The following is a 19,759-nucleotide window of genomic DNA, read 5'->3' on the forward strand; positions in this document are numbered from 1 at the left end:
AACCTTGATGATCACATCTTCCATCGTTATTTCATTAAATTCTCTCTCTCTCTCTTTAACCTTTGCAACTCTCTTTTTCTTCATTTTTCCGGAAGCTACTTGCAGTTTGCAGCAGCTGCCATGGTGGTGATCGTAACCGCTCTCCTTTTTGTTATTGTTATATTGTGTCTTTAAAATCAAAGTCTGTCAGTCATTTGGGTCACTGTGGGGGGTGTATACACAAAGCATAAGGGGGTTTTCCTGAGGTATAGAACCTATACATAAAGCATAATGAGGTACAGAAAAAAAAACAGATTGAAACTAATTACCTTATGTATTCTTTTGGGCTGGGACATTCTGGGACATCCGGGACTCTGTTCAGGATGCTGGGACACCTGAGAGTCACCCAGACCGTCCCTTGGACCTCTCCATTTTTCTATAGGTAGGTTTTAAGCTTATCCATGCACGACAGATGAGGGGGAAAACAATCTTCCTTGTCTAGTTCACTACCTAACAAAGCAAAGCAGAGCACCAGAAAGCCCAAAAAACAGTGGCCTGTACAATCTCCGGAGTCTCTCCCATATGATATATCTGCAATTCTGTCAGATGCATAGCTGGTTAACACCAGTGAAGTCCCCACATGAGCCGATGAGAATCTGCATTGAACCAGTATTGACGACACTAGCACATACTTTACAGTCAATGATTTATATAATAAAAAAAACTATTTCACGCCTTCCCAAAACCTCAACAAAGTATCTTATATAGTGAACAGTAGCATCTTATATGAAAACAGGACACAGTTGCTATATGGTATCTCAGTCCATGATGCAGTCGCAAAAAATTCCAAAACCTTGCAAAGTAGCCCAAAGAACTTCAAACCAGGACATTGCAATGGGGAAGCAGGGCAAGCCCAACATCCGCATACATGATGCATCTATTGGTCAGCTGAATCACACCACGAAACATTATATTTTTTGAAAGGGTAGACTATTTATAGGTGGAGGCTTCTAATCAGATTCTACTTATTCTAGTGATGTATTGTTCATGATAGAGGGTTGATTGCGCGATGTTTACTCATTATATTGCATTACAGGCAGTGAGATATCACATAAGCATATCCAAAACTAGAATAAGCTACAATTGTCTATTTGGGAGTTGTTTTCCTGGACTGCTTGTCCATTATGGAATGTATGGATGTGCACCTAGTTCTGCTACATGGCAAGTTGGATGTGGCTGAAATTTTCTGGACATATTGGATCCCAAGATCCCTGCTCATGTATCAAGTTTTAGCCCAAACTGAGCTGGCCAACTGACAAAATAAATCATTAAAAAATGCAGGACACCAATAGAGTGCTTGCCAATATATGGGTGTATGTTGTTTATGAGTCTGAAATATGACATATTGCCAATCCAAACCACTCCCTAGATATCTGATGATCGGATTTGCCACATAATCCTTCCAAGTTCCAAGTGGCACAACTAGGTGTACACTCCCAGGAAAAAAATATTATGTATTTTATTTATTTATGTATATTTTCCCCTAACAAACTCCCCCTCCCCCTCCAAAAAAAATTCCTTCTTGATGGAATGGAAAGAAAGCATCATGTATTTTCATGTACCCTTGACCTATATTTCCAGTTTTCGCTGTAGGCATCACTTCAGTCCTTTACAGTTCACAACTACTTCTGTCGATAAGTACATATATATTTATTTTTTATCTTTGTTTTTTCCATTGCATGACAGGTTGGTGAAGCTAGAAGCTTGGACAGAGATTTAGTAGAGAGTGGTCTTACTTTTGCTGGCTTTGCAGTAAGTGGCCAAAATCTACCATAGTTTTGTCTTTTTAGCTTTGGTTTCTAACTAAACTCATCTTTGTATCTGTGGTCTATTTCCATTTTCCATTCAATGTATCAGCCATAGTTGTCAGGCATGTCACCTAGGCTTCCAGCCACCTTCTTGGGTTCAAAGCGACATCACGCCTTGTTTGATGCAAGAAAAGCAACCGCCTTGGATGCCTAGGCGTCACCTTGTGGCCTTCTAACGGCATACCTGTTGGATTGTATGGGCCAGATAACCGTGGGGGTATTCTGGACTTTTTACTTCTTTTATGATATGTACAGCCATGTCGGCTTTGATAGGGACAATTCTGTCCATCTAATATTTTCTATTCATTATAAATATATTGCTAGGGGTCTGCCTTAGACATCCAAGCATTCAGCTCTAGTTTTATTCCTGTTAACATGTTATCAGTGCAAGTTTCGAACTAGGGTTCTTCACAGCCCCATTCTCGATCTCTTTTCTTCTTCTTCATTTCTTTTCCTTCTTTCTTCACCTTCTCTTCTCCTCTCTTTTGTTCTCCATTCTCCCATAGGGCAGCACTGATGAGGTGATCACTAGATCCAGTTGCTGCCCTCCATCACCTCATTCAATGACAAAAAATTCTGCTCGATAGGAACCAGCCTCCCTGCCTGCGATATTTGAAGCTTCAAGTTTTTTTGGATTGATTTCATCTCCCAATAAGAAATCAATCTCCCTTATTGAAGATCAAGTCCTGCAGCAGATTTTTCCAAGTTCCTGTCTCCATTCTTTGAAGGTTTTCTCAGATCGATTCTTCCCAACATAAGGGTTTTCTCAAAACCCCGACAATTATCGATCTGGGGGTTTCAGATTTCCATTGAAGCTGATCTTTGGAGGAGTGATCCAGCACCATTAGAAGACCACTCGATCCAAATTCAGCCCCTTTTGCTGAGTTTTTGCTTGCTTTTGCCCTACATCGATCTCACCAAATCAAGGTTTTTTCCAAAAACCCTGCAAAAGTCGATCTAGGGGATCGCAATCTTTGTTGCTACTGATTTTTTGGGACACCTACTGCTGCATATAAAGAAGTCTCTCGCTCAATTTTTGGCACTTCTCTTGGAGGTTTTTACTGGCTTTTCCCTTACCACAGCCCCTCTCTGCGATTTGGGTTTCTCTACTGTAAGTATGGGTGACTCAATTACTTAAACTGCTACTTCTATTGGTGATGGCCAAGGCACATCAGATTATCATACCTTTCCTCCTAATCCAATCAAATTGGATGGTTCTAATTACTTGCTTTGGTCTCGGTCTGCTTCCTTTGCCATTGCTGGCCGTGGCCTTACTGGCCATATTAATGGCACCAGTGTTATGCCAACTGAGACTAGTGCTGCTCATGATAGATGGTTTGCAAACAATGGAGTGCTCATGTCCTACTTCATTGGTTCCATGACTTCAGACCTTGCATATAGGTTTCTTCTCCTTGATACAGCCTCTCAGATTTGGGCTGCTTACAAGGAGACTTACGGGATTGCCCAGGTGTATGAACTACGAAAGAAGGTTCTTCACACTACTTAGGGAGAATTATGTCTCCAAATATTATGCTACTTTGCGTAGCCTTTGGCAGCAATTGGACCACTTCTCTGATTATTTCCCTACTACAGCTACTGATATTACTTCATACAAGAAGCATGTGGACAAGATCAAAGTTTATGATTTTTTGGCTGGTTTGAATGTCGAGTATGACCAGATTCGGGTTCAGGTGTTGGGCCATAAACCTTTTCCCACACTTGAACAATCCTATGGTTTGGTCTCCTCTGAAGAAAACTGCAGGGCTGCTATGTTGCATCCTCCTATTACTAATAGATCAACCCTCCAGACTGCTGCCCCGGCTACTCTTGCACCTGTTGGCACCCCTCCTGGTGATTCTACTGCTGGCATTGTTGTTTGTGAGCACTGTCACAAACTTTACCACACCAAAGAAAAGTGCTGGAAACTTCATGGGAAACTGGCTGACTTTGAAGCTAAGAGGGCTGCCAAGAAAAAGCCAAAGAACAAAGCTAATCATACTGAGTCTGTTACCACAGCCCCTGCTAGTGACACTGATCTATCCCAGGACGATCTACAGGCATTCCTCTGTGTGCTAGGGACTTCCGCTGCTGCTGCCTCTACTACATCTGTTGCTACTGCCAACTCTTCCGCTCCTTCAGGTTCACAGTTTGCCCAATCAGTTATTCCATTTAGTGGTTACTGTTCTGCAGCTTCCCATCCTTGGATCATAGATTCTGGAACTATAGATCACATGACCGGTTCCTCTAGCTTGTTCCATCGTTATTCTCCCATTTCTAGGAAAGCAAGGTCAAAGTAGCAGATGGTTCTCTTTCTTCCATATTTGGAAAAGGAATCATCAACTGTGCTTCCTCTCTTCCTTTGTCCTCGGTTTTACATATTCCTAATTTTACTATAAGCCTTCTTTCCATTAGTAGTATTACTCGTGATCTTAGTTGCAAAGTAGCTTTTTTTCCTTCCAATTGTGTTTTTCAGGATTTGCTCTAGGAAGACAATTGGATTGGGTAAAGTACACGGTGGATTGTACCTGCTTGAAGATGGTCTTCCCTCTCCACCACCATTACCTTCTCCGCTACACCAGAACTCCTTGGTCTCTTCTGAACTTTACCAATGGCATTCTAGGTTAGGTCACCCTCCATTAGGAATTTTAGCGCATTTATTTTCTGGTTTGGTCACCTAATGTAGTAAGGATGACTTTTTTTGTGAGGCTTGTGTTCTGGCCAAACAGACACATTCAACTTATTCTTTATCAAACAAAATGAGTTCTTCTTGCTTCCAATTGGTGCATTCTGATGTTTGGGGTCCTAGTCGTAAAACATCTCTTTCTGGTCATCGTTGGTTTATTTCTTTTATTGACTGTCACTCGAGGAACACGTGGGTGTATCTTTTACACACAAAAAATCAAGTTTTTGAATGTTTTCAGCATTTTCATAAAATGGTCCAAACTCAGTTCTAGGCTACTCTCAAAATATTGAGAAGTGATAATGGAACCGAGTATAAAGAATCTCAATTTCAAAAATATCTAGTTGACCATGGTATTATTCACCAGACTAGTTATGTTGATACCCCTGCCCAGAATGGTGTGGTCGAAAGAAAAAACCACCACTTGTTAGAGGTGGTCAGGGCTTTGATGTTTACTAGACATGTCCCATCTCAATATTGGGGAGATGCTATCCTCACTGCAGCCTATCTCATCAATAGGTTACCTTCTCGGGTTCTTGACTCCCATAGTCCAGCTGAAGTTTTAATGGGGAATTCCTCCTTTGTTATCACTCCCAAAGTGTTTGGTTGTGTGTGTTATGCTAGAGATACAAAATCTCCAAGCAAACTTGAACCTAGGGGTTTACGTTGTATTTTCTTGGGTTATTCTCCAACCTAGAAGGGTTATAAGTGTTACCATCTCCCTTCCCGCCGTATTTTGGTTAGTATGTATGTTATTTTTCATGAGACCCTTTCCTATTATTCTTCACCACCTCTTCAGGGGGAGAGTTCTAGTGAAGATGTGTTGTCCTTTAAGGTTCCTCTGCTAGCCCCTACGGCTGTTGTCCAGCCCCCTACGGCTGCTGTCCAGCCTCCCATAGTTGCTGCCCAGCCTCCTTTTACTGCAGTCCAGCCTCTGTGGCTATTCCTCCTCATCCGAAGGGAATCCTTTACAGGGGGAGACCATAGAAAAGAGTGTTGTTGATGTTCCTATTGAGGGGGAGCTGACTCCAGTCCAGAGAACTATTGGTAAATTTCAAAAGAGGATTGACAACTCCAATACGATCACCTATAAAAGGGGGCAGCTTCAATCTACTGTACCATCAATACCCATCTAGTTGCCGGCTCAAGATCCAGATCCTTCCTCTCCTGGTAAGCCCTCTTCTTCTGACCTACCTATTGCTCATCGCAAAGGTACTAGGACTTGCACTTTGCATCCTATATCTCATTTTTTTTCTTTAGCTCTCTTTCTCCCTCTTTTCGTGCATTTGTATATTCTCTTGCTTTTGCTTCCATTCCTAAAAGTTAGCAGGAGGCATCTACAGATGGAAAGTGGAAGGCAGCAATGTTGGAAGAAATGAGAGCACTGCACAAAAATAATACGTGGGATCTTGTGGCTCTTCCTCCAGGGAAAAAACCAGTTGGATGTAAATGGGTGTTTGTGGTCAAATCGAAGGCAGATGGGACAGTGGATCGATATAAGGCACATCTGGTTGCAAAGGGCTTCACTCAAACTTATGGAGTTGACTATCAATAGAACTTCGCACCAGTGGCAAAACTCAACACTGTAAGAGTGTTATTGTCCTACGCTGTAAACCTTAGGTGGGATCTTCAGCAGTTGGATGTAAAGAATGCCTTCCTCCATGGGGAGCTTGAGGAAGAGGTATATATGGATATTCCACCAGGCTTCTCTAATGATAGGACCAAGGGCAAGGTCTGTAAATTGAAGCGTGCTTTCTGTGGGTTGAAGCAGTCACCTAGAGCTTGGTTCGGCAAATTTCATAAGGCTATGATTTCAGCAGGATATAAGGAAAGCAATGATGATCATACTTTGTTCATTAGACGAGTTGGTGACAAGGTAGCTATTCTCTTAGTCTACGTTGATGATATTATGGTCACTAGTGATGATGGTGATGCTATTAAGAAATTGAAGCACTTCCTTGGCCGTGAGTTGGAAGTAAAGGATCTGGGTACTCTAAAATACTTTCTAGGGATAGAGGTTGCTTGATCTTCAAAGGACATCTTTCTTTCTCAAAGAAAATATATCCTAAATCTGTTGACGGAGACTGGGTTACTAGGTTGTCATCTTTCAGATACTCCTATGGAAGCTACTACAAGACTTAAGGAGAAAGAAGGTGTACCTGTTGGCAAAGGTTGTTATCAGCGATTAGCGGGCAAACTAATCTACCTCTCCCACACACGACCAGACATAGCCATTGCTGTAAGTTTAGTGAGCCCGTTTATGCACAATCATTATTCCTCTCACATGGAGGCAGTCCTTCGTATTTTGCGATATTTGAAGTCTGCTCCAGGAAAAAGAATCCTTTTATCTCCCAATGGTCATCTGAAGGTTGAAGCTTATACTGATGCCGATTGGGCTGGCTTTACTGATAGAAAATCCATTTCTGGCTATTTTTCCTTTGTAGGTGGAAACCTTGTCACATGGCGTAGCAAGAAGCAAAATGTTGTGGCAAGGTCCAATGCTGAAGCAGAGTTCCGTGCCATGACGCATGGAATCTGTGAACTTTTGTGGCTTAGGGGATTGTTGCAGGATATTGGTATTGTTGTCCATCTTCCCATGATGTTTTATTGTGATAATAAAGCAGCCATTAGCATTGCTCATAACTCTGTCCAGCATGATCGTACTAAGCATGTGGAGGTTGACTGACATTTCATCAAGGAGAAGCTCGAAGCCGGACTCATCTGTGTTCCCTTTGTGAAGTCTGCTGATCAATTAGCCGATGTGTTCACTGAGGAACTAAGTGGCAAAGTGTTTCTTCCTATCTTAGTCAAGTTGGGCATGCATGATATATATGCTCCAACTTGAGGGGGAATGGTGGATTGTATGGGCCAGAATACCGTGGGGGTATTTTGGACTTTTTACTTCTTTTATTTCATGTACAGCCATGTCGGCTTTGATAGGGACAATTCTGTCCATGGAATATTTTCTATTCATTATAAATATATTGCTTGGGGTCTGCCTTAGACATCCAAGCATCAGTTTTATTCCTGTTAACAATACCTTATATTATATTAGTTTTTTGACACTTCATAAGTTTATGTATGTTTATTGCTTTGTTTTTTTGAATATGCTTCTATTATCCATTTGTTATATGTTGGTTTTCTTTTATTAGGTCATTAGTGGCTTAATTATATCATATTGCATTGATACAACTTCTATGTTGTATATAAGCATAATTATATCATAGTGCAATATTGCATTGATATGGCTTCTATGTTGTATACAAGCATAATTATCTAAAATTATCATGCGTTGCCTAGGTCTGGTACCAAGTATGACCTCGGATAGAGCCTGTTGGAGGGCAAGGATCCATGTTGCAAACCCCATTTAGCTGAGATTGTCCCGACTTGCTGGGCTGTGCTTCCTTTCATCTACTTTCATCTTTCAACTTTCATTTCGCTCTTATTTTCCATCTTTCATTTTGCATTTTCTTTTTTTTCTTTCTCATCTCATTCCTCATCCCTCTTTCTCATGCCTTCATCCCCCTTTTCTTGTTTAGACCTTAGTTTTCCCTACTGTGTTTTGTTGGATCCATGTAGCCGACCCCATTAAGTTGGGATAAGGCTGAGTTTGTTATTGTCGTATCATTGCTGTATTACATATACTGCATGTCTAGGGCGCTAGATGCCCCACCCGACACTGTGGGTTGCCTTGCAACTATGGTATCAGTAGGGAAATGAAATATTTATTGATGACTTCAATTTGTTGTCTGCATTTCAGGTCTTTAACTGTCCTATTAGAACAGACTCAGCTTCTGTTTTGTCTGAACTAAGAGGATCTTCACATGACTTGGTATGTTGCACATATCTACCAATGCCTTACTTAATCAGAGTGGAATCTTCTCAATGTGGCCAGTTTTTTTGGAAGGATCCACAGTATGCCTCTATTGAGTTAATTGGGTGATATATTTGGTGCATGGTGCAACGATGAGAAGTTTGAGTTGGTGGCTGTGTTCCTTGTGTCTCTATTCTTTTCTGGTTACTCTATAGTATTAGAACCAGTTTAATAAATAGTTTGCATAGTTTCTTGAATATTTTAACAAAGACAAGGTTCTTTGATGTTAGGTGATGATTACCGGAGATCAAGCTTTGACAGCTTGCCATGTTGCTGGCCAAGTTAATATTATTTCCAAACAAACACTGATTTTATGTCCAGCAAGGAATGATGATGGTTTTGCATGGATTTCTCCTGATGAAACTGATGTTATTACTTATAGGTAAAGCACTAATAATAATCAGTATGGAGGCTGGTATTGGATTCTTCTCCCTGGAAGGCTAGAGAACATCTTTTCTTATACTTTCTTTCTTTCCTTTTTAATGAATCAAACCAATGGTATTTTCTATCTGCTATGTTTTACTTGTGCGGTTCTGCTTACAGTGACAAAGAGGTGGAAACTTTGTCGGACTCCTATGATCTCTGTATTGGAGGCGACTGCTTTGAAATGTTACAGCAGACTAACGCTGTTCTCCAAGTCATCCCATATGTGAAGGTGGTATTCCATTGTATCTGTTTAAGCTATATTGGAGAATTGTTTCTTCTTGCTCACATGCCACAGCAACTCCTTTCAGGTTTTTGCAAGGGTTGCTCCTGAACAGAAGGAACTTATCATGACTACTTTTAAAACTGTGGGAAGGATGACCCTGATGTGTGGAGATGGAACAAATGATGTTGGAGCTCTCAAGCAGGTGAAAATGACTTAAAAAAATATTACTTTGAGAAATGGCTCTGAGCCGCTGGGGTAGAATATGCTAGCAACTGTGTCAATCTCTGTTCTCGTAGAAAATGACATTGCTGCCATCCTATATAAGATACCATTTTATCGCACCTCATTGGTGCACTCCCCCTTTGCCGCTTGCTCAGAGAACCCTCTCCTAAAAGCTTTTTAGCATTGTGCCTTTGAGAATGGCTAGTACAGCTTAATCAGGGAAAGCCAGGCTTATCCCTAGTTTTTATGTACCATTTGCAATGAAAATCTATGAAATTTTAATCAATTGAGAAATTTTGCAAAAACAAGTTCCATAAGCAAAAATAAATGGGTTAAGTTACCCAGGATGGGGCCGTCCCAAAATGTTCCTCAGAATGGCCCAAGTTTGATGGGGCCCCATTTTGTGGACAGGTAGAACTCAAGGTCCCCAGCCTGTGTTGAGTTTCAGCGTAGACAAAGTTGACCAAGGGGCAAAATAAAGCTTTGGAAATCTAGGGACTACAAGAGGTAATGTTGTCCTAGATAGGTAGGAGACCTACTAGGAGCCAGATAACAGGATCAATAGCAAAAAGGGTTGCTGGTTTGAATGGACAGCACTAGGTTTTGGGTTAATTCTAGGGTTTAGGATGGGAATTTGGGAATGGGTCTTATATGGGTTTAATATGCAGGTCTAGGGGGTTATTATGGGATAAAAATAATTGGATTTGGTTAAGTTTGAAAAATCTGCAGAATTAGGGTTAGGGTTTCGGGTTTTAGGTTTAAGGATCTAGGCTGAAAACTAGGGTTTAGATGGTCAGATGGGACTCAAATTGGGATGAGTGTAGGAGGGAGAGGGAGGGATGTTTGCTGGAAGTTTGGCACAGATCTGATGGTTGGAAGGTGAATGCTTGGGGATCAAGCTAAAATTCGAAGGAATAGTTGTAGGTTTAATGGAGGGGATGGAAGGCTGGCTGTAGTGATCTGGTTGGGTTGATGGGAAAGGATGGATTAGGTTAGAAGATGAAGAGGGGAAGGATAAATGCAGGAAACTAAAATTACTTACTGGTTTGATCTCCTTCAAAGGCAGCAACAGCAGCTTGAAGAAGCTCGATTGAAGAAGAAGAAGAACCTCCCGGTATTGAACAGACGCAAGGAGTCATGAGAGTCCACTAACCTTTCACCTTGAGATTCACAAGGCAACACTCACACAAGGGAGCAATGGCAGCAGCAGCAAAGCAGCAACGAAATTGTATTTTTTTAAACTCAAAAATTATGTGGGGGAGCTTCCCATGTTTTCTGTTAATAATAAGGGCCTAAGGGCCAAATCCTAATACAATTTAAATTCTTTCTCTTCCAAAATCGTGGAAGGAGTGTGAGTTTAATAAACAACTTAAAACAAAAAGACCTATTTACCCTAACAACTTAAAACACTTTAAATAGCTGAGATTCCTAAGTAACCAATAGGATATAAGATCCTACTAGCCAATAGGAACCCTTCACTTAATTTGGACCAAATTGAACCAATTGGATGCAACCAATTTGAGCCGGTTCAATTACAAAATAGAAAATAAAACTAAGTATAGAACTGAAATAAACTATCCTAAGGCTCCTACTAAAACCCTAGGTTTAGGGTGGCTTCCTCAATTCGAGGAGGCTTGGATCTACATCAAGAGGTGCATGGGCATACAAGGATGGATGCCAATACACGGGAGGCTATTTGACTGAATTAGGTTCTGAAATTTGACATGTGGCTAATCCAAGCCTAGAATCTTTCCAAACATCATCCTGCCACATGGCTAAAAATTGGAGCTAACCTGATAAGCCTATCAGATCAGCCTGTCTATATTGGTGTCAAAAAATCTTTGGGGGGGGGGGGGGGTTAAAAATATGAGATGATGCATAATCTATGTGAATAGATTCAATATATGTTGGCTTGCACCGTGGAGTCTTGATTCTGTTGATTTATCATTCTCGTATTAATAAAATTCTTGGTGTTACTGATAAATAAATACATACATATAGACACAAATTTAAATAATAATATAATAACGACATCATCAGCTACAACAAGAAGAATGTTAGCAATAATACCATTACCAGTACTAGGGTGAAAAACTATTGAACTTGACATTCTCATAATCCTTTGGTGTTTTTGTTTTTTTTGGTTATCAAATAAATTTCTATCCAATATTTAGGTTCATACATAACCAAGCTTTCTGCAAACTCATTGATCTAGCATCTTGACTTTGATAACTCTATTACCCATCTTTTCAAGGGCCCGTCTTTTTAAGGTCTTATGTTAGTCCTGCCTAATGAGAACTGTGTCTTTCAGACTGATTCGTAGTTGGGGCTGGTGTGTTTCCTCTCTCTCTCTCTCTTTTGTATGTGTGTGTGTAAGGATCCGTGTAGCTGACCCCATTTAGTTGGAATAAGGCTGAGTTGCTGTTGTTGTGTAGAACTAAATCTTCTGCATGCAGGGCAGTCCAGGGTTTTGTTGTGCCTAGGAAGTAGATTGTGTTTACTCACATTGTTTCATGAGGTGCAAGTTTAAGGACACTAGTTTTCTGGATTAGCTTTTGAAATCTTCTCTTCAGGTGGGATGTCCTTTCTGAGTTGAGCGCTTTTCTTTGTTCTACCAGTATTCTATCTAAATTTTAAGTCAGTTGTTTTATGGTGCTAAACCTTTGCTTTTAGGGCTTTAGTTGACTTGTCTTTGACTAAAACATCTTTTTCATTAGTCTTCAAGGGCTGTAAATTTTTGTTGTATGGTTTCACGTGTTATTAGGTTTTTGGTTTTGTTTCATATATTATTGATTGCCTTCTGTCTATTTCCCCTTCCCAGCTTTTATTCCATCCTTAGTTCTCAAGATTGGAAAAATTCTTGTTAGAGGCCGCTCATTAACCTCCGCTTCTGCCTTGGCACCATTTTTCGTTTGAATTATTAAGGTCTTGGTTACCAATTTTGTTTCCCTGACCCAGCAAAACAATGAAAATATGTCTCATACACTTTTCAGGCCCATGTAGGAGTTGCTTTACTCAATGCAGTGCCGCCGGCTCAATCTGGAGATACATCGTCCTCACAAACATCCAAATCCAAATCAAAGTCATTCAAGTCAAAAAAGCTCAAGTCTGGGTCAGAGTTAAATGGGGACAGCAAAACTGTCCCCCGGTTAGACTCTAGTGCCTCAGGAAGTAATCGCCGTCTGACAGCTGCTGAGAAGCCAAGGCAAAAATTGAAGCATCTCATGGATGAGATGAATGAGGAAGGTGATGGTCACTCCCCACCCATTGTCAAGCTTGGTGATGCATCTATGGCATCACCCTTCACAGCAAAACATGCATCTGTTGCCCCCACTACAGATATAATCCGGCAAGGTCGCAGTACACTAGTCACCACTCTCCAGATGTTCAAGATCCTTGGTCTGAACTGCCTTGCAACAGCGTATGTGCTGAGTGTAATGAACTTAGATGGTGTCAAGCTTGGGGACGTGCAGGCCACAATTAGTGGAATCTTCACAGCAGCTTTTTTCCTCTTTATTTCTCATGCTCGCCCCCTCCCAACCCTCTCAGCTGCACGACCTCATCCAAACATCTTCTGTGCATATGTCTTTCTTTCCCTCCTGGGCCAGTTTGCGGTTCACCTCCTTTTCTTGATTTCTTCTGTCAATGAAGCTAGCAAGTACATGCCAGAGGAATGCATAGAACCAGACTCAGATTTCCACCCAAACCTGGTGAACACGGTCTCATACATAGTTAACATGATGATCCAGGTTGCCACTTTTGCTGTGAACTACATGGGCCATCCATTTAATCAGAGCATCCCAGAGAACAAACCGTTCATGTATGCGTTGTTGGCTGCTGTTGGGTTTTTCACCATCCTCACGTCAGATCTGTTCAGGGACCTGAATGATTGGCTGAAGCTGGTGCCACTTCCGGAGGCATTACGGGGTAAACTTATAATTTGGGCATTCCTCATGTTCTGCACCTGCTACATGTGGGAGAGAGTGTTGAGGTGGGTTTTCCCTGGTAGAATGCCAGCATGGAAGAAGCGGCAACAAGCGGCAACTATCCAACAGAAGAAGCGCCTTTGATTATTGCAAAGCATAGGAGGCAGTCCAGTAGCTGTCAGCTCTAAGCAGATGTAGCCACTAACAATATGACAGGCAAATGGCTAGAAGATGACAATAGCAGTGCTGTGACAATATTAGCCACTGACAATGGCAGCTGCAGTTTTGGTTGTAACAACGGTCTCTGTGTTCTGATCAACTTCAGGTACCCATTTCTGTTATTTTTATAGTTATATATTTTTTTCATGGGGATTCCTTTCCCTTTGGTTTCTCCCTCGTTGAATTGCTGAGGGCTGCCAACTTTTTGTAACATTATATGAACTGGGTAGACTTGTAAATTGACGGGTAAGAACAATTAACATTTAATATGATGAGGTTTCAAACTTGAAATCTTGAGGTGTGGATATTAGTGACAAACGAAAATAGCATCATTGCTGGAAGATTATACTTTTATTGGCAACCAGACAAAATGAAAAAAAAGCATCATTCTTTGGAGAAATGCTGTTTGACTCTGACTCTTGACTGGCCAGTACATTTCTGTCAAGGATGTCTTTCCCTTTACCTGATTGGGGTTGCAATTACATTCCTGTTATTGTTGTTGTGGATTTTGGCTCCCCATATTGGTGAGAACTTGAGGCTGTGTGGTACATTCTCAGAATAGATTCTGGCTCTATAATGCATTTTGAAACCTGGTTCGTCTCTGTTTTCTTGTTTCAGAATGTCTTCTAGGTTCAGTATCTATTCCAAGAATGCATACCAAACACAACATTGGTTTAATGTTTTAGGAGCGGCAGAGAAAGCATACACAATGGCAACAAATTAATCGGTATCCTCTTTTCTTGCTTGAAAATTTATCTTTGCAATTAGAATAGGATTCATATGGGGTGTGGGGCAGGGGGGGGGGGGGGGCACCACTCAATGGTGGTGGTGGCAATAACAGGGTAGTCTGATGGGGGAATTGCATTAGGCTGAAATGTTGCAGTTGGTGAAATCGTTGAAGGGGAAGATGGGGATGGAATTATTGATCAAAGCCAATGGTGGACTTGCAGTCGAAGAATCCTCTGGGGTTAGACGTCGCAGGTTTCTACAATTCCGATGGAGATTGCTAGGGTTCCCTCTTCCTCCCTCTCTGAAACCAAGAGTTGTGTTGATAAAAAATGGTTGTGATCAGTTTAAAAAAAAGGGGAATCAAGGGTTGTGATTTGGAATAGGTATGTCAGTTCAATGTTCTACCTGGTTCTCCAATTGTGGCCATGAAAATCATATTTTGTCAACTTAAAACTATTTTTAATGAATGCAATTAAACAATTTCAATTTCGAACCTTTAGAAAACTCAACCCCATAAATCAGCTTATACAGTGAAGCAACCCCAAGGCCATATCAATTCATGCCAAATCTCTTTTGTAACCGATGTGGAATCAATCCTTTATATGATTAACATAGGTTTGTAGCTGTAGACCCCAAGTTCCCCTATCAACCTGAGTTTTAAGCCTTTTGGAATTGGCCAGGTGGTAAAATTTTTTTATTAAAGCTTTCAAAATCTAAGAATATAACAGGGTACATGACAATACATGGACAAATTAACTATGGGTTGGTGTTCTCTGTGGGGGAATGTGGCCCTGCGCGAGCATGGGAGCCAATGAGAGTGTGCGTGTTGGCCTCATGGGAGGGGGTGGGGTTTCCACCTTTCATGGGGGATGGGGCACAGTCATTTCATCCCCTTGTCGGCATGGGCGGTACGCAGTCCCACAGAGAACTTTTTTTCTTTAAAGTAAATAGACATGCTTGGGAGTTTGAGAGTAGAATGATGTGGGCAGTGCTAAACTGCAAATATTCTCTTTATCATGTTGTCATGTAGAAGTATTACATATTTACATGGGCCCACTATAAAATTGGTCCATAAAGTAGCAAACCTAACTACCACCTCCTTCAACCGAGGGGGGGGGGGAAAAAAAAAGGCTCTAAAAGAGAAAATTGAAATACCCATGGAGAATTGATTGAATTTTCAATGTAACTTTTTTTTTTTTTTCTTTAAGGTTACGTTTGGATGTCAAGAAAAGAAAAAAAAACATAATGAGACAAAAGTCATGATAATGCAATAATTAATTTATGTGGTCTATCTCTCTCCTTTAAATTCTTTTTTTTTTTTTTTTAATCTTTTCTTTTCCTTTCTTGACAGCCAAACAAAGCCTAAAGAAAAAAGAACCCCATGATGTTGTCTCACCTTCTGACCAATGGATTCCACACTGACACTTTCTTCTTACTAGGGGTGCACATTTGGTCCTATCAGTCCGAACCCATCCTGGTCCGCCCTGAGCCCGAACAGGGCTTGGATTGAGATATCTTGGCCCTGAGGGCGGGTCAGGGCTGAAAATTTCTAACCCTGAGTTAGGGTCGAGACGGGTCAAGATTGAGGCTTCGGACTGAGACTGGCCCAGCCCGGTCAAACCCTATTTTAAGTTATACTATAAAAAATATATTGATACAATATACATATTATAAATGTTAAATGTCAACCACATTTTGTAATATAATATATTATATATGTAGATAACAAGTAAGATAAACATTTTATTAGTGTTATTTTACCTAAAATTGATAATTTTCTCCCCGGCCTAGTCCAACCCATGCATCTCGCTTACCCCTCCCCATGATCAGGATCAATCAGGGTCAACCCGGACCGACCCTGAGGGCAATTTAGGGTTGGATTTTTCAGGCCCTAAGTTAGGGGCAAGTCGGGCCTGGGCCCAGATAAGGGGACTCAAGGTTGGGCTAGGGTTTTATAAAGCCCAACCCAACCTGACCTTGTTTTTTTTTTTATTTTTTATGAAACTTAAAACCTTTATTAAAAGAAAAGATTGATGTCTTCAGTTACATTCCCTTGATAGCACAGTGATCGAGCAGAACGTGCTAGTTGGTGTGCAATGTGAACATCCTGTCTTGGTTTTTTAATTATAGAAACCTCATCAAATTGAACTGAAGAAGACTTAATGTCAAAGAGTAATGTAAAAAGTTTCCATGGCCATGGATCGTCCTGCTGGTTCTGTAGCCACCCGGGTATCTCTGTCGAGTCTGTCCAAATCTCTATACTCCTTCTTCCCAATGAAATTGCACTTTGGATTTCCTGTTGGATTCCTCTTGTCTCTGCTTCCTGCGTTGTACCTATACATCCGAAGTCCATTGATGCAGATATGAGTTTATGATTATAAAATAGAACTGCTGCCCATCCCCCGATGGATGTAGCTTTGGTGATTGGAGTTTGTTTTTCCATAGCTTCCTCCTGTTCCTTTGGATTGGCTAAAATGTTGAGATCCCTTTCCCATCTTTGGATAGTGTTTACTAAGTTTAGTGGATCAACTCTTGTTCCTTGAAACAGTACTTGATTCCTTGCCTGCCATATGAAGTATCCTGTGATGCATGCCACATTTAGAATGAAGCTTCTCTGTGCCTTGGATATTTCCTTTTGTTGAATGAGTGATAGGAGGAGGTGTTTGATATCTGGGGCTTGGAAATAAGCTGTTCGAAGGTCGAGAGTGCCTGATGCCCATATCCGTTTTGAGAATTCACATGCTATGAATAAGTGCCACTTCGTCTCCTCATACTAGTTGCATATCGGGCAAAGGGTTTCAATTGAGAGGAAAGATTTGATTCTATGTCTGGTTGGTAAGCCATTCTGCAGTACTTTCCAAGCAAAGAGTTTGAAGAGTTTGAATTTTGGATGTGTCTTGAGGTTCCAAATTGCTTTCCATACCACGGAATGGCCTGGCTCAGGATGGTTGAGATAATTGGCTGCTGACTTGGTAGTGAATTTCCCTAATTTGGTTAGGGTTGTGAGTAGATAGTCAGGGTGGGGATTGTGTGGTAAGGGAAATTTGAGGATGGCTTGGGCTAATGATGTTGGGAAAAGTGTAGAGATTAGAGGGCTGTTCCATGTTTGGTCAATCATGAGATCGCAGACTTTGTTATAGCAGGGATTGGGGGGGGATAGAGTCTAGTATGTAGTGATAGGGTAAGGTCGAGATCCATGGTGATTCCCAGATTAGAGTCTCCTTCCCATTTCCTATTTTCCAACAACAAAGTTGTTGAAGATCTGGTATAATTGAGCATATACTTTTCCATACCCAAGAAGTGTTTGTTCTTCTCAGTTTAGTTTTACTGAGGAGGGAAGAGTTAGGGAAGTATTTGGCTTTGAGGATCTGGATCCTTAGGGGGTGAGATTCAGTCATGAGTTTCTAGCCCAATTTCATGAGAAGAGCCTTGTTGTGGGTTTTGGAGGTTCTGAGTCGGAGTCCTCCAAACCATTATGAAGAGCATATAGTTGACCAAGAGATCAGCGACAAACCCTTTTTGTCATCATGTAATCCTCTCCAGAACTGTGCATTAATTGTGTCTAACTTTTTGCAAACTGAGTTGGGGAAGGGGAAGCAAGACATTAAGTAAGAGGGAATGGAGTTTAGCATAGATTTAATGAGGGTTGTTCTTCCTGCCTGGCATAGGAGGTGACTATGCCAGCAGGTAAGTTTTGTGGGAACTCTGGAAACAATGCTATTGAAGTTTAGAGTTCGAGGTGAGGGGTGCAGAATGATGGTTCCCAGATATTTTGCACCCACTTCCATTTCCTTAATCCCCAATTGTTTGGTAATGGCAAGCTTTTGCGACAAAGGGATGTTATTGCTGAAGAAGATACTGCTTTTAGCTAGGTTGATTTGTTGCCCAAAAATGTCTTCAAACAATGCAATGATTGATTGCAGAGTGGAGATATCTTCAGGCATCGATCGACAGAATAAAAGAGTATCATCGGCGAAGAAGAGGTGTGTGATTTCAGGGGCCCTTCTTGCAATTTTAATACCCCCAAACATGTTGAGATCCCTATAGGTCTGGATTAGCCTTGAGAAGCATTCCATGGCCGTGATAAAGAGATAGGGGCTAAGAGGACATCCCTGTCATAACCCCCTGCTAGGTTTGAAATTATTGAAGCAGCTGCCCTGGATTTTGATGGAGAAAGTACATGCAAAGAGTTTACCTATAAGATCACTCCAGAGATCCAGGAATCCAAGGAACTTAAAAATTTCCTGAATGAGGCCCCACTCAATTCTATTATAAGCCTTTGACATGTCGAGCTTAAGAGCAATATATCCTGTTTTCCCCTTTTTCTTATTTTTTAGGTAATGGAAGATCTCTTGGGTAATGATGATATTGTCGGTGATCTGTTGACCTTTCACAAATGTTGATTGATGAGGGGAGATGAAGGAGGTAAGAAGTGGCTTGAGACGGAGAGCAAGAATTTTCGCGATTATCTTGTAAGAGACATTACAAAGGCTTATGGGGAGAAAATCCTCGACTATGCAAGCATTGGCCTTTTTAGGGATTAGGGTGAGAAGAGTATGGTTAATTCCTGGGGGTAGAATTTGGGTTTGGAAGAAATCACAAACCAATTTGACTACATAAGCTTTTATTAGCTCCCAATGGAACTAATAGAAGAAAGCTGGAAACCCGTCAATTCTAGGAGCTTTGAATGCCCCTAAGCAGAAAACAGCATCACGGATTTCATCCTCAGATGGTATAGAAGTTAGGAGTTCACCCTGAGAATAGGCTAGACACGAAATCAGGATCGAGGGGGTTGGAGCAGGAATAGATTTGTTGGAAATATTCAGTGAATTTTTTAGCCATTAAAGGGGGGGTCCATTATCTTTTCCCCATGCTCATCCACAAGGAAGAAAGAATTATTAAATCAAATGTTTCCTTTTGCAATGGAATGATAGAATTTGGTGTTTTGATCCCCATCAGCAACATAGGACAGTCTAGATTTTGGCATCCAGAAAATCTCATCAGCTTCCAGTAAGGTGTTTAGTTTAGATTCAGCCTCACGTAGGCATAAGGCCGAAGCGTCGAGGGGGGCGATAGATTCAAGGTGAAGAATAAGATCAAACAGTGATTGTTTCAATGCTGGGATACTATTGAAAGTGTGCTTGTTCTAAGCTTTGAGAAGGTTCATCATCCCAGCAAGTTTTGTGGCCAGGTTAACATACTTCGATGTATCCCAATTTGAGTTGAAGAATGAGAGAATTTCGGGGTGTTTAGACCTGGCAGCTTGGTAATGGAAGAGTTTTTTGTATGATTTAAGGCTAGGGGATGTATTGAGGAGTAGAGGTTTATGATCAAACCCAGTGGAGGGTAGAGTGCACAGGGTCACATTGGACCAGACGGTTAGCCAGTTATTGGAGCCTAGGCATCTATCAAGGTGTTCCAGGATAGTGTTGGGGGGTTTTGCTTGTTGGTCCAGGTAAACCAAGATCCAGAGGGGCATAATTTCTTAAGCTCGAGGGAGGATATCAATTGGGTTAATGCTTCAAATGAAGCCTTGTTAATGGGTGTATCCCTCCCACTAAATTTATCCTTCGGTACTAGAATTTCATTGAAGTCCCCACTAAGGGCAAAAGG

The 19,759-nt window shown here is 41.2% G+C and overlaps 1 protein-coding gene across 1 annotated transcript in view; it reads left to right on the plus strand.

The window, feature by feature from the left end:
- LOC122671346 (probable manganese-transporting ATPase PDR2) overlaps positions 1 to 13,724 on the plus strand; it is a 110,771-nt gene extending 97,047 nt beyond the window's left edge. The window contains exons 17-22 of the mRNA XM_043868506.1: positions 1,726 to 1,791; positions 8,288 to 8,359; positions 8,632 to 8,783; positions 8,945 to 9,056; positions 9,136 to 9,252; positions 12,266 to 13,724. Of these exons, the coding sequence (XP_043724441.1) occupies positions 1,726 to 1,791; positions 8,288 to 8,359; positions 8,632 to 8,783; positions 8,945 to 9,056; positions 9,136 to 9,252; positions 12,266 to 13,342 (1,596 nt within the window). The 3' untranslated portion in view covers positions 13,343 to 13,724. The remainder of the gene's footprint in view (positions 1 to 1,725; positions 1,792 to 8,287; positions 8,360 to 8,631; positions 8,784 to 8,944; positions 9,057 to 9,135; positions 9,253 to 12,265) is intronic.
- Positions 13,725 to 19,759: the final 6,035 nt, after the last annotated feature.

Source organism: Telopea speciosissima, chromosome 8 (genome assembly GCF_018873765.1).
Source record: "Telopea speciosissima isolate NSW1024214 ecotype Mountain lineage chromosome 8, Tspe_v1, whole genome shotgun sequence".
In the NCBI taxonomy this organism is placed as follows: Eukaryota; Viridiplantae; Streptophyta; class Magnoliopsida; order Proteales; family Proteaceae; genus Telopea; species Telopea speciosissima.